Raw genomic sequence first — 14,065 nt, 5'->3', positions numbered from 1 at the left:
ACAGGCACAGAACAGTTAACAAATATGATAAAAAAAATAAATAAAATAAATAAATAAATAAATAAATAAATGAAATTTCAAATCCCTTCAGGGTGAGTGGTGAGTCGTTCCTTGCGAAAGCGAAGTACGTAGTTCAACTGTAATGACGCCCCATTACTCCCATCGATCAAGGCAATGTTAATGGAAGAGCTTGCATGCAGCAGTCTACGTACTTAGTCTGTGGAAAATGTACCACGCTAAGGCCTGCGCCCCTCTTAGCATACTGCCGGGCGGGATTGGGTGGCTTAATTGAAGGCAGGTTGTGGACATGACCTTCAGAACAGCAGACAACAAATACATGAATAATGCAGACAAAGATGAGGAATAAATCCCCCCCCATCTCTCTCTCTCTCTCTCTCTCTCTCTCTCTCTCTCTCTCTCTCTCTCTCTCTCTCTCTCTCTCTCTCTCTCTCTCTCTCTCTCTTCCACTTTTCCCTCCTTCTGCACTGTGACCCAGTTTTCTCAATAAACTGATAGATTGAAAGTGAGATATAAAGTGTGCTGACAAATCACTAATAATAATAAGAATAAGAATAAAAATAAGAATAATGACCTTTTCTTCAGTAGTCTCCTTTAGAAAGCCTTGTATTCTGTCTCTTTTCCAATTAGACCTCTCATTATCAATTCGCTTCATTTGCAATCCTTCTACCAGTACATCAAATCGGCCTCCCTCATATTCTTCCAACCACACTCACAACCATAAAATGTTTGCCCACACTTCCTCTTTTCTTTTGATGTGGCCAAAACCAATGTGTAGCTTGGACATAGCTGTACACACTAGTTTTATGCTCCGTGCATGGTGCGTGTGTTATCAACCACAGTCTTGAGGATCACGTGCTTGTCTAGTGATCCCCAGCTATACCCTCTCAAAAGTGTGTGTGTGTGTGTGTGTGCGTAATGTAGCCACCCTTAAGTGCATCGCTGCTTATCACGCACCCACATAGCACACGTGTGAACGGCGCAGTAATGAGGTCTAAAGCATCGAAACACCCACAGTGAGCATTAAATGTAGATCGAACACTAAGGACTTACTGAAAGCTTGCTTGTGAAACCTCTCGTGCATTCTTCGATTATTTTTACTGACTTTAAAAGTAATGAGGCCCTTTTTCAAAAGCAATATATTCTAAGTTACACACCTCCACAGTCACTTCACAGAGTTCAGTTTTTCACATTTGAATTATTCCTTGAAAAGCGTGGCAATGATGAGAGCCACAATTCTTCAGAAAGAACCACCTGGGAGTAGTCTTTGGTACTACGTGTGAAGCGTTTCGACGTCTTATCTCTACTCCTTTGAACAGGCTTTAGTGAAACTTTTAGTAATGGTTTCCAAGGATATTTTCGTGGTTTTTGTGATAGGTTAGTGGGAAAAAAAGATGTCTTTCAGAACTCGGCTGGGAATTGAAAAAAAAAATAAATATTATATATATATATATATATATATATATATATATATATATATATATATATATATATATATATATATATATATATATATATATATATATATATATATATATATATATATATATATATATATATTGGAATTGGAAAAAAAAAAAAAAAAAAAAATATATATATATATATATATATATATATATATATATATATATATATATATATATATATATATATATATATATATATATATATATATATATATATATATTATGAGAGACCCAGAGCTTTTCAAAATACGGCCGCTGTCTCTCACCAGATGTTCACCCTACGGATCACTATTTTCTTTCATGACTCTCTCTCTCTCTCTCTCTCTCTCTCTCTCTCTCTCTCTCTCTCTCTCTCTCTCTCTCTCTCTAACAGCTTAACAAAGAATTTACACTACCATAAAAAAAAAAGTGAGAACCCGAACGGAATGTTCAAGAGTACGCATGTACAAACCTAATTGTTTCTCTTTTCTCTCACTGAGCGTCCACGGCATCTCAGTAGATGTTATCTATTATAAATTAGTTTTATCTTATTTTTAATAAGAACAAGAACAAGAACAAGTAGTAATAGTAGTAGTAGAACAACAACAACAACAACACATACACACACACAAGCTGACAGTATATCAAATCACAACAACTACCCATTCGGCATTCACGCTCCCGTGCAAGTATGCGGCTGACAAAACACCTGACCCACTGATAAATCTGAGAGAAAATTCTTACACCCGACCTCAGGAGTCACGGGTCACCACCACCACCCCACATACAAACCAAAACCATTAGCACCAACACATGCAGCCACAACCTTTACACATCACGCCACTACTTCACCACCACTCCATTCATCATCAGTAACGCTCACTCTTCCTTCTGCTCCTCCTACCTTTCAATTAATACACATTTCAACACGATCACTAAAATCTCCCCAACCAAAAGCACTCAACGGATTTCCTTGAATGTCTGACACACACACACACATACACACACACACACACACACACACACACACACACACACACACACACACAGAGAGAGAGACAGAGAGAGAGAGAGAGAGAGAGAGAGAGAGAGAGAGAGAGAGAGAGAGAGAGAGAGAGAGAGAGAGAGAGAGAGAGAGAGAGAGAGAGATCTAACTTTCAACCTCTCCGTGGAAAACAGACTTGCTAATTATGGGAAAGGGTTGGCAGAGTGAAGGGAAAGAACAGGAAGGAATGTGTGAGGGAGTGTGAATTAACTTTAACATTAAAAGCCTCAAAACCCAAAAAGGCTGAAAGAAGAAGAGTAGGTATCAGCATCAGTACGGTCCAAGAAAGGCAGGACAGAGATATTAAGGGAAAGAATGTAACAAACACTTCTCCATTTTCTTCTTAACAACCTGAGATGAAGACAGGCAGAGGGCATGTGATGAAGACAATGAGGAAAATGCGAGTTATTTTATTAACGCCTCTTCCTCGCTTTACCACGCTGCCAAATGAACTGAGAGATATACGTACAGCAAATGTATAGAATATATGTGTAAGAACAGACAAGAAGACAGAAAACGAGAAATATTAGTCACGAAAGCAATTGATTTAAACTTGCCTGAAACAATAAGAATAAAAAAAAAGTAAAATAAAAAGTCTTAGAATTGGCAATAAAGGCACAAAATCAAAAACATTGCAGTCATGAAAGCAATTGATTCAATCTTACCTGAACTCAAAAAAAAAAAAAAAAAGTGAAAATAAGCAGACAATGGACGTCACATTTAAACAAACCCCTACTCATTGTGTGTATTGTTTTGGTGCTTTCATGTAATTCTGGTGTCCTGAGTAATACTTTCATAATCAGCTTGCCTTTTTGATTGACAATGCTAACCAGAAAAAGGACGTCCTCTAAACTACGATGCCTCTTTCCAAGTACATTTTTAAAAGGCTCTAGTCTAATGAAAGTTATTGAGGTTTTCAAATATGTCTCTGTTATTCTAGTGATAAGGATTATAACACATTAGTAACAGGGAAAGCACTCATGAGGACCCGACTAAATCATCCCTGTGGCCTGTGAAAAATTGTCCTTATATGTGAGGTCAGAGCGTTTCCTAATTATAAAATGGTTCAGAAAAATATTGACCGCAGAGGGAGGTTGAGTCGCTTGGTTTAGAATGTTATACCGTAACTTTCATAAAATTTACGTTAGTATCAGAAATCCCGAGAATCGTGGGAGGTGTTGAGTCGCTTCGTTAAGAATGCAATACCATAACAATCACATCATTTGTGCTAGTGTCAAATATCGCGAGAATCAAAGAAACTGTGATGTATCCATGTATCTTCTCTCCGGAAAAGAAAAGAAAAAAAAAGCTGACAAATTCTTGTGATTTCATTCTTAATGGCAGGGATCAGATCGTAGCACTGCGTATTGCAAAAAGTTTACAATAAATGCAAAGGTAAAACAGACCCAACAGAGATAAAAAGAGTTACAGAGCAAAAAGGTTACAATAAATGCAAAGGTAAAACAGACCCAACTGGACCTAACGAGACTTTCTGTGTCACTATATACGCACTACCACTATAGATTCTATGAGTCAAAGGCAAAAGGACTGCAAGGTTAAAGGAAAGAACACCGTGCAGTAAGGAGAAACAGTCATGGAATGTGACACTAAAGAAAATGTATTAATGGAGGAGGAAGAAGAAGGAGGGGAGATAAAAATGTTTGTGGTAGTGGTAGTAACAGTAGTAGTGGTGGTAGTGGTTGTAGTGATGGTGGTGGTAATGGTAGTGTACACAAGTGGTAATGTGGAGAGTGCTTCTCAATCATTGCCTTCCTGACAGTGGTGCGCGACGGTAGCAGCGCGACAGCAGACTGACTTGGTACGACGTCACAGTTGGACAGGTTCAGTCAAGCAATGTTCCTGTGTAGTAGTAGTAGTAGTAGTAGTAGTAGTAGTAATAGTAGTAGTAGTAGTAGTAGTAGTAGACGAAGGCAACTTGAAATTTGGGTTTTTCCTATAATTATGAATTCATTCACACACTTTTAAACACATAACCATCAATCTTTTCTCCCGTTTTGTCCTTCCAGCGACCAATGGACGACGTGTGGGCGGTGTGGGGAGCGGTATGGCTGACTTTGATAGCGGATGGTAGGTATACATATTATGCACATACTTAAAAAAAATATATAATAACAGAAATAATAATAATAATGATAATAATAATAATAATAATAATAATAATAATAATAATAATAATAATAAAAATAATAAATAAAGTGTATATGTGTGTATATATATATATATATATATATATATATATATATATATATATATATATATATATATATATATATATATATATATATATATATATATATATATATATATATATATATATATATATATATATATATATATATATATATACACTCACGCCCAGCCACTGTCACTTCTCGGAAGATGTAGGAAGGCCACTTTCTTAAACGCCTCAGCATCTTATAATAACTATTTTTAACAGGCTGTCATAGTTATTGTAGTTCCAAGGACTTTGTCTATAATTCCAGTGATAATTTAAAAAGCATTCTGCATCAGCCATATGAAAGACATTGATAAGACTATTCGATGCCAGTGACCTTTGAAATCAGTTTTCATGAGAAACAAAACCGTTTCAGAATGCGGAATCAGAGCGGGTAGATTTTCAAGACTTTCCCAAAAGAAACGTATGGTGGTGGATGAGGAGACTATAGTGGCGGGGAAAGGACACACTACTGTTTTTCGTTGCAGTGGACAGCTACTTTTACTGAGAATAAGCAGCACCACACCAGTAAAGCCGGTACTCTGAAACGTTTTGCTATCTCACTACAATTGTTTTCAAAAGTCACAGAGATGAGATGCCGAGTTCTCACGAGTGTCTCTTCCGTTAATAATTTAGAAATTTCTGTAATTTATCACTAGAACCGTATAAAAAACACTCCTAAAAACCAGTATAATTTCGACAAGAAACTTTTAAATTTAGTGGCGTGACGCAGAAATGTTTCAGAATAGGTGTTTTCTCCCTTCCCTCGTACAGGAGCAAGCCGACCACCTCCGCCAGCCAATGGGTTCTGCTTCGTGGCGGCACGCTCTGGCACTGACAGGACAGTCTTCCAAAGTTTGACTGAGATCAAACCAAATTCGCCTTGGCATTGCAAGTACTACTGCTGGCAGCAGGGCCACACCCACGCCTCTGTCGAATACGGGTAAGATGCACGTGGTTAGTTTTAAATTTCACTTTTTGATGCATCGACACCAGTGAATGCAGGATTTTTTTTTTTTTTCTTCTCATGGAATATTATTTTTCTTCAGATATTTAGTCAAATGTAAAGGATGCGGCCGCGGTTATGAATACGGTAGTCATCTCTCTCTCTCTCTCTCACTATATTAAAAACGTGAGGAAACAAGGAGTCTGCGAGAGGCCAGATGACCCACAGAAGGCAGCTCCTAAGCACCTAAAACTCACCATAAATTATCCAACCACCCATCAAAACTACATCATTATATCTGGAGCCTGCGCACTTACCATGCTCTTGTTACCATTTGTTTCACTAATTTGAAACCGTAATTACGCACTTTTTTTTCATATCCTTACATATGATTTTGTCTAGCATTTGTGCAAACACCCCAAAAACACACACAAATAAATAAATAAATAAATAAATAAATAAAATACCACAAATACTCCTAAAAACACACGAAAACTCTCTCTCTCTCTCTCTCTCTCTCTCTCTCCCAGATAAAACGAAGTTAGCAAAATCCCCTACATGTCTAGACTTTCTGCAATCAGCGCGGGCAAATAAGTCTTCACATATGAGTCCACTTTCATACTGCAATACACTTTCTTTTCTTTTTCTAGACAGTATTGTGGCTGCGCATCGTTAACGGACTTTGAAATCCTGGTGGACAACCCATCCGCCGAGTGTACGAGTGTGTGCCTGGACAACGCCTGTATGATCTGTGGAGGCTTATATGTGGCTAACTTTTACACTGTGGAAGGTGTGTAAGTGTGTGTGTGTGTGTGTGTGTGTGTGTGTGTTACTGGCCCTTTACGATTATATAATGGTCTTATTTAACACCTGTAAACCCCTCTCTCTCTCTCTCTCTCTCTCTCTCTCTCTCTCTCTCTCTCTCTTGTATTTTGTAATAGTTCTTCAATACCTTTGCCTAAAAAGCTATTTTGTTTCATAAAGACTAACAGCGTATATCTTGAAAACCCTGCACTAATATCAATCATGTACTAACTCTCTCTCTCTCTCTCTCTCTCTCTCTCTCTCTCTCTCTCTCTCTCTCTCTCTCTCTCTCTCTCTCTCTCTCTCTCTCTCTCTCTCTCTCTCTCTCTCTCAGATATAGTACCATACCCTCCAGACGACGTATGCACTCCAGCAACAACAACTGGAGTCACCACTGCGGCAACAACCTTGCCACCCACGACCCTCCTTAGTCTCCTACCTACCACTATTCCTAGTACCCTGCCAGCAGCCACCACCACCCTCCCTGGCACTACCACAAACCTTGTATCCACCACACAACTCATCACCACCACTGCGACCACCGACCTCAGTAACCCAACATCTGCTATACCAACTACCACCACTGATGTCCCTACCAACCCTAGCGATGTCCCGAGCACCACCACTGCCCTCAGCACCACCACTGGGATCTCCACCGTCACCCCCGTCACTGATGTCACTACAATCACTGACGTCCTAAGCTCCACCACTTATGTCCCCACCAGTAGTCTTGCTCCTGGCACCAGTACGCCTACAAGTATCACCCCCACTGCTGCACCTACAGACTTCACAACCAGCACGTCTCCTACCACCCTCACCCCCAGCGCCTCCACAATCACCAGTACCACCGGGAACGATAATGGTAATGGCAATGGTAATAACGGTAACGGTGGGAATAAGAGCAACGGGAGTGACAGCACATCCTCCACAACTGATGGAAACGAAACACTGGCCACAACAGGTATGTACATATGCATGCTTTCCACGTCGCTCTGTGCCAGTCCTGTGACAATAAAAAAAAAACACTGATATACATAATGTGCTATCAAAAACAAAATCTGCTTAATCAGAATTATAAGTTCGAGTGAAAATTAATAAATGGAATGGATATATATATAAATGAATAACAAACTCTAGTTCAGGTTGAATTATATATATATATATATATATATATATATATATATATATATATATATATATATATATATATATATATATATATATATATATATATAATTTTTTTTTTTAATTATGCGCGTCTGTGTGCCTCCCTCCCTCCCCCCACTCTCTCTCTCTCTCTCTCTCTCTCTCTCTCTCTCTCTCTGCATGTGAACGGAATACTGAGTGATGAGTATGAGCAGTGTGTGTGTGTGTGTGTGTGTGTGTGATGAACTAGCCTGAATGACTGGTGATGAAGCAAAGCAGTGTGTATCCTGTGTTCTAATGTGGAGACTTGTGCAAGTACAAAACTGTAACTGTGTAACATTATACGGTTGCTACATAGGTATTTTCATGATAATACTACTGTAATAGTGGTAGTATTATTATTAGCAGTAGTAGCATGATTATAACATTATTTTATTCAATCTTCATGTAAATTCAAGTATTCTGCATTAAATCGTATAATCAACTGACTTGTTTCACTTTTCAACGCCTAAATACTACACACACACACACACACACACACACACTATGTATAATATTCTTATGTAACTCGCTTGTTTATCACACTTGGGGCAGTGACCACTGTCTTGCAGCAACCACTGAAGACAAGGACACCCTTTTTATTCTAGGAAGAATGTTTAGGCGTTGGCTGAGATCCGTTAGCTACCATGCCACATCACACAAGTTCTCTTTAATATATCAGTTCGTTTTACTTTTTATTGGAATTCAAGTATTAGGTGTGGTTTATTTAGCTTATCAAACCATTCAGTACTACAAATGGTTCGGGTTTAAAGATAATAGGACACTAACTCAGCATTACCTAACCAAACATAAATGATGTGTAGCAGTACCTAACCTAACTTAGATGGCATGCCTACTTCTGCTGCTGCCGAATGGTGTCAGCTGAAGACGTCTGTGCGTTGCCGTGGCTGGGAGTGAATGCATTATAATTATGTCTGGCAGTAAAAATGTGGCTGCGCGCGCACTTAATCAATTGAAAGACCTACAACACTGTACCTACTACACTGGCAGCAGGGAGGCCGCACCGCCGTGGGATATGTTTACAGTCACAAGGGAACACCAACGTCTCCATAAAGTAAACATTACAAACATATCCATTTAAGATGTCTGAAATGTTACATCATTATTATTATTATTATTATTTTTTTTTTTTTACTTTTATCAGCACATCATCTTAAATATATATATATATATATATATATATATATATATATATATATATATATATATATATATATATATATATATATATATATATATATATATATATATATATATATATATATATATATATATATATATAAGTGTATTGTTTCCAAGACTATACAAAGGGAAGGGGAAGGGGGAATGTGATAATACGGCTATAAGCCCTTGTGAGAAATGAAGAAGACACCTATAGGAAAACCAGCTGTGAAGATTCATATAAATTCAAAGACCTTGTTTACAGTCACAACATGATTATGAATCTTAATGCTGATGATTCACTTCCAAATTTAATCTAATATATAAGTATCTGTAGAATAGACACACCTTAATGCTCCTTAAGACAGCAACTGTGAAGATTTGGCTGGGGTGCACACAAGAGAGGGAATTAATGGTTTTACCATAACAATAGTGATTGGCTTGATGTGTTCTGCTCATTGGCTTGTGCAGCAGTGTATTTATGTAATGGAGTAAAGGAGAGATCTTGAGTATTCTCTTCGTTATAGACTCAGAATAATGAGAACGTGTCAGTGTAAAGAATATTTGCTTCACATGTTAACAAATTCGATTTTGATTATATGAAATATCTCATACCTTATACTATTGGTCTGCCAAAACATCAAACTTTTTTTTAATCCCAATACAGTTCCTGTGTCATGCTTTGATCTGTTGTACAAGTACAGGACATGTATGTATTCACATAAAAGACATTACATACACCATTCATTTAATCATATTAATTGAGGAATATTTTCCAATCATACATGTGCATTTTATAATTATAATCATGCCACCATCTTTGAATCATTACATATAAGCATACATACATCTGATCATCATCATAATCACCATGAATGCAGATAAGCATATAATTACTGTTATCAGTACATACTGTAATCATACAGCAGAGCCCCACCATTTGTGAGTTCACAGTTGTATTTGCCATAATATAAAATATAGGTACAAAATATGAATCTCATGGAATTCCCATAAATACTGTTTTCTTTCCCATGAGTCTTGTTCGAACAAATGGTGACAGTTGTGCTGGGTGCTGTGCTTGGGTGGCTGCTGGCACTGTGCTCTCACTGTTACTGCTCTGTGGAGTTTTTCACTAATTTGGAAGATGAAATATTGAATGACCATAGCCATTCTTCCTTTCCTTAATTTTTTTACTCTCATATTGTGGTATTCTTGCATGTTACAGTGGTCTTTAATGAAAGTACAACCTTAGCAAACAGATGACTTAATGGTAGTACCAAAGCTATGTGAATATCCCTGTAGCTTAAATGTCAAGGAAAAAACATGGCTTCTTAGATATTTTAATTTTTGCTAATTATATGAAGCCAAGATTAAAGGTACCTTTATTGAGTTGTGCCAAATATGTGTGAATTTTACATACTTCTGAAGGGACACCTGATACTTGCAAATGGTAGAGTTCAACTGTATTACTGAATAGGCATCTACAATGTGCCACTTCCTTACTACCAGGAACATCAAGGCAATGTCATTGTTATATGATATGTGGTCACAGTAGTGACCTCCACCCCATGGCTTCTGAACCTGTGGCAAGCTGTTCATCTGTCAACAAGCCATCTCAAACACAGCCTACAGGCTTATCCTAGTCACCTCAGCTCTCAGGTGCTCCTGAAGGTCTTCATCTATCAACTTTGTAGGTCTGAAATAAAAATGTCATACACTGCTCATCTCCTTGAGATCTGTGCCTTATTGCATTCAAACAAATTGCACATTGGCCCAAAAATTGCACTCTCTCTCTCTCTCTCTCTCTCTCTCTCTCTCTCTCTCTCTCTCTCTCTCTCTCTCTCTCTCTCTCCCCATTTGGTTTTCATAAGCCCATTATGTTATTAGGAGTTCTCTGTGCTGTAGTCTTTAGCAGCTTCTCTGCCCAGTAAAATCCTGAGTTCACTTAGTAAAATTTTGTCCCATATATTTTATAGCTCATTATTTTCACCCTTTTTCATCTAATTCTGCATCCCTTAAACATACCCAAACTACATTAATCCATCTCTCTCATTATGTCACTAATGTATCTATTCCATTGACCATTCTCATCTCAATTAATTAAAACCTGTGTATATCCTCCTTCACTGCTTAAGTTTAACAACTAAAAAGTCTTGCACTTTTCACATGAATTGTATTTAAGTACCCTGCAGGTCACAGAGAGAGTCCCTCAGTGTCAGTAAAGCTAACTTTTATCAAACAAAGTCTCCTGTGTGTCTCTTGATGTGTCGGTGAAGGTGACTCTCTCTGAAAAATGCGGCACCACATCTATCACACTTGTAGGGCCGCTCAGCTTGGTGCCGCCGCTCATGTGACTCCAGTGTTGGGTGATCAGAGAAAGTCAAGCCACATTTCTCACACTTATAAGGTCTTTCCACCATATGTTTCTGGCGGTGGGTCTTCAGGTGACCTTCTGTGTTGAATCCAGCACCACACAGATCACACTTGTAAGGTTTTTCAATTATGATTTTCTTTCGCAGCATAAACTGACCACTGGCTTGCTGCTGCTTGGCAAGTATATGGAAAGGATTATTTTCACCTACATTGTGTTTGGTATGCATGTGGGCCTTCAGATCAGAGCTATGAAACAACACCGTGCCACACACATCACATCGAAACATTCCTTCCTCTGCCTCAAGTTTTCTTTTACCTGTAACCATGTCAGGTGCCATCTCAGGCTGGGTGGCCATGGGGGGCATGATTCCCTCCACTGACACAGGGTGGTTCATGTCATTCACTGGGAAATGTGTTGGCTGTGCAATGGTGGTGGTAGTGCCAGCTGAACACGTGGCCACAACATTGACAGTTGAAGAGTTTACCGTGTTCACCAAGTTCGGGAGACTAAATATTGTGGGAAGACTCTGTACGCTCTGCTGAGGATAAATGTTTGTCACATTCACAACCAAGGAGGAGTTTTGTGAGTTTTCCCCTATCCTATGTTTCCTCTTATGCCACACCAGCATACTATTCTGCAGGAATTGTGCACCACACTCATCACACTTAAATGGCAGCTCTCCAGTGTGACTCTTCTTGTGCCACTCCAGGGTGCTGTTGTAGGAGAACTTGGCACCACAGTCATCGCACTTGTAAGGTTTCCTCCGTGAGTGGAGTCTGAGGTGCTGCTTCAGGGTCTCTTGGTTGTCAAAAGTTGCATCACAGAACTCACACTTGATGCTGTGTTCCCAAAGCAAATTCACATTCATGATGGCTGCCCAAGTTGTTTAGTATAATTTTTTTCAGACAATATCCATATGCACTGCATCTGTTTCTTTATCTAATCATCTTTCACTTGTTGAAAAGCAGGGCCACACTCTCTCCAGAAGATATCCACATGCACTTTATATTTCTTTATCCAGCCATTAAACCTGAAATAAAATAATTAAGATCATTACATTTCCAGTTGTCCTCAATAAGTATATATTTATACATTAAGCATGAATGTTCTCCTTTCTTAAATCCACCTGAAAACCATGAGAAAATTAAGAAATAAGTTTTGTTGAAATTCTATCGACTTTTATAACAAGTATAATCTAAAAAATAAGTTGCTTTCAAATTAGACTACTGTAGTATAATTTACATCTCTACCCACACGTCATTGTCACCACAAATGTCATGCATGTTTGAGATATTATTGCGTCCACCATCTCTCTCTTAACTATTATCGTGTATTCTATATTAATTTGTGCAAAAGACCCGCAGCAATGTAATGGACAGCGGCAACAAGCTTACGAACTTTCCTGTCAATGTATGTTCTTTACTTCTCAGCCTGACAGTATGAGGGACGCAGTGTGCAGACGAAAGTTTGTTTGCGTCGCTTTGCCTCCGAGGTGCTGGGTGAGTTAGAGGCGGAGGGGTGGAAAGTGTCCCGTGAATCCGTTCCCCTCCTTGATTTTTTTTTTTTTTTTTTATGTAAGAGAGCATCGACCTAGAACAACAACAAAAAAAAAAATATTTATATATAAAATGTCCATTGGACATTTTTTATGGAGCACAGTCCACAAACTATCATCCAAAATTTGAAAATATTTTGAAGCCTACCTCTTGATAATTTTTTTTTTCTTATTACCTTGTGATGATTTCGGTTAATCGGCCTCAGCTACAAAAACCGTACTATATACTTCATTTTTATCTATTTATTCATTTATTTATTTCCTTATTTCTTTATTTATATTTGTTTATTTATTTTTATTTATTTATTTATTTATTATTTTTTTTTTTATGGTACGAGGTAGTGAGGTCAGCGTATGAAGGCAGAGGTGTGTCAATCTTTCTTAGGAAGACTAACATATCTCTCGACACTGTTAAAAGCTGTTGAACAACTTTGGATCTGCCCTGATGAAGCTACTGACCCTGAACGTTTTTAATACCTGGCAGTTAGTTTATGGGCCTTCAGTATAACAGACTCTTCCTTGTGTCTTTATTGGGGTCAAATTGATAAAGACGTTTGGGTAAGCCCTCCAGAATTCGCAAGGTTTTTATAATTTGGGTACGTACACCTTTCCCTTCTCTTCTCTCTAGAAAAGCTTAGGTGCTTCAGGCGTTCCTAATAATTTTTATCTGCCAACGATGTGATTTTACTGGTGAAGGTTCTCTGCGCTCCTTCAATTTCTCTTATTTCTGCAGTAGATGTTGGACTATAACTGGCAGCAGTTTTGTAATTTTAATAACACCAAGCTCTTCCAGAAAGACATGAGACATTCCTCTTCTCTAAAGGTTGAAAGTCGAATCCTGCCAGATAGTCATATCTTACAGATTTTGTGATGTTATGTATATACAGGCTGAACCTGCCATTGTTATTGTCACCCACAGATCACAGAGGTTGCTCTTTTTACTGATGATACCTTAGATGCCGCCGTATTGTTGTAAAAAAGTAAATAAAAGTACCTTCATTGATTATATCACGACTTAAAAAAAGATAATAATGTTTCACCTAGAAATAAACAGTGTCCGGAAATTTAATCAGTAGGCTAGTATTATTTTCATCCCCTGTACGCGTGCCCTACATCCGGTGGAAGATTATAATATGATCAAACCATTATGGAATAAACTATTTTTTTGTAACATTTGTAGTTTCCTCAAATAAAGGAAATTGTTGCATATGAAAAAAAAAAAAAAAATGGATAATCCTTTTAACTGCACTCTTTGGAGACTGGTACCTCTCTTAT

General features: G+C 38.0%; 1 protein-coding gene and 1 long non-coding RNA gene across 4 annotated transcripts; one reads left to right on the top strand and one right to left on the bottom strand.

Moving 5' to 3' along the window:
- Nucleotides 1-4,183: 4,183 nt before the first annotated feature.
- LOC135094703 (uncharacterized) lies at nucleotides 4,184-6,965 on the top strand. The gene is made up of 5 exons (XR_010264011.1): nucleotides 4,184-4,327; nucleotides 4,536-4,596; nucleotides 5,519-5,687; nucleotides 6,341-6,480; nucleotides 6,829-6,965. It is a non-coding gene; the product is annotated as an uncharacterized LOC135094703 (long non-coding RNA).
- A 2,627-nt stretch (nucleotides 6,966-9,592) lies between these two features.
- LOC135100705 (zinc finger protein 85-like) lies at nucleotides 9,593-12,751 on the bottom strand. Of its 3 annotated transcripts, none has more exons than XM_064003886.1 (2): nucleotides 12,634-12,751; nucleotides 9,593-12,265 (listed from the first exon to the last, which is right to left on the bottom strand). In XM_064003886.1, the coding sequence occupies exon 2, from the start codon at nucleotides 12,101-12,103 to the stop codon at nucleotides 11,096-11,098; it is 1,008 nt and encodes a 335-aa protein (XP_063859956.1). In that variant the 5' UTR covers nucleotides 12,104-12,265; nucleotides 12,634-12,751; the 3' UTR covers nucleotides 9,593-11,095. The 3 variants fall into 3 exon arrangements, with proteins under 3 accessions (XP_063859956.1, XP_063859973.1, XP_063859964.1); XM_064003903.1 differs by having other exon boundaries at nucleotides 12,659-12,739; XM_064003894.1 differs by having other exon boundaries at nucleotides 12,630-12,730.
- Between the last annotated feature and the right edge of the window lie 1,314 nt (nucleotides 12,752-14,065).

Source organism: Scylla paramamosain, chromosome 1 (genome assembly GCF_035594125.1).
Source record: "Scylla paramamosain isolate STU-SP2022 chromosome 1, ASM3559412v1, whole genome shotgun sequence".
Classification (NCBI taxonomy): Eukaryota; Metazoa; Arthropoda; class Malacostraca; order Decapoda; family Portunidae; genus Scylla; species Scylla paramamosain.
Note: the sequence above shows the minus strand (reverse complement) of the source record. Positions and strands in the feature narration are given on the sequence as shown.

What these genes read in the sequence shown, in the direction of transcription:
- LOC135100705 (XM_064003886.1), bottom strand. Translation starts at nt 12,103, where the DNA reads ATGAATGTGAATTTGCTTTGGGAACACAGCATCAAGTGTGAGTTCTGT.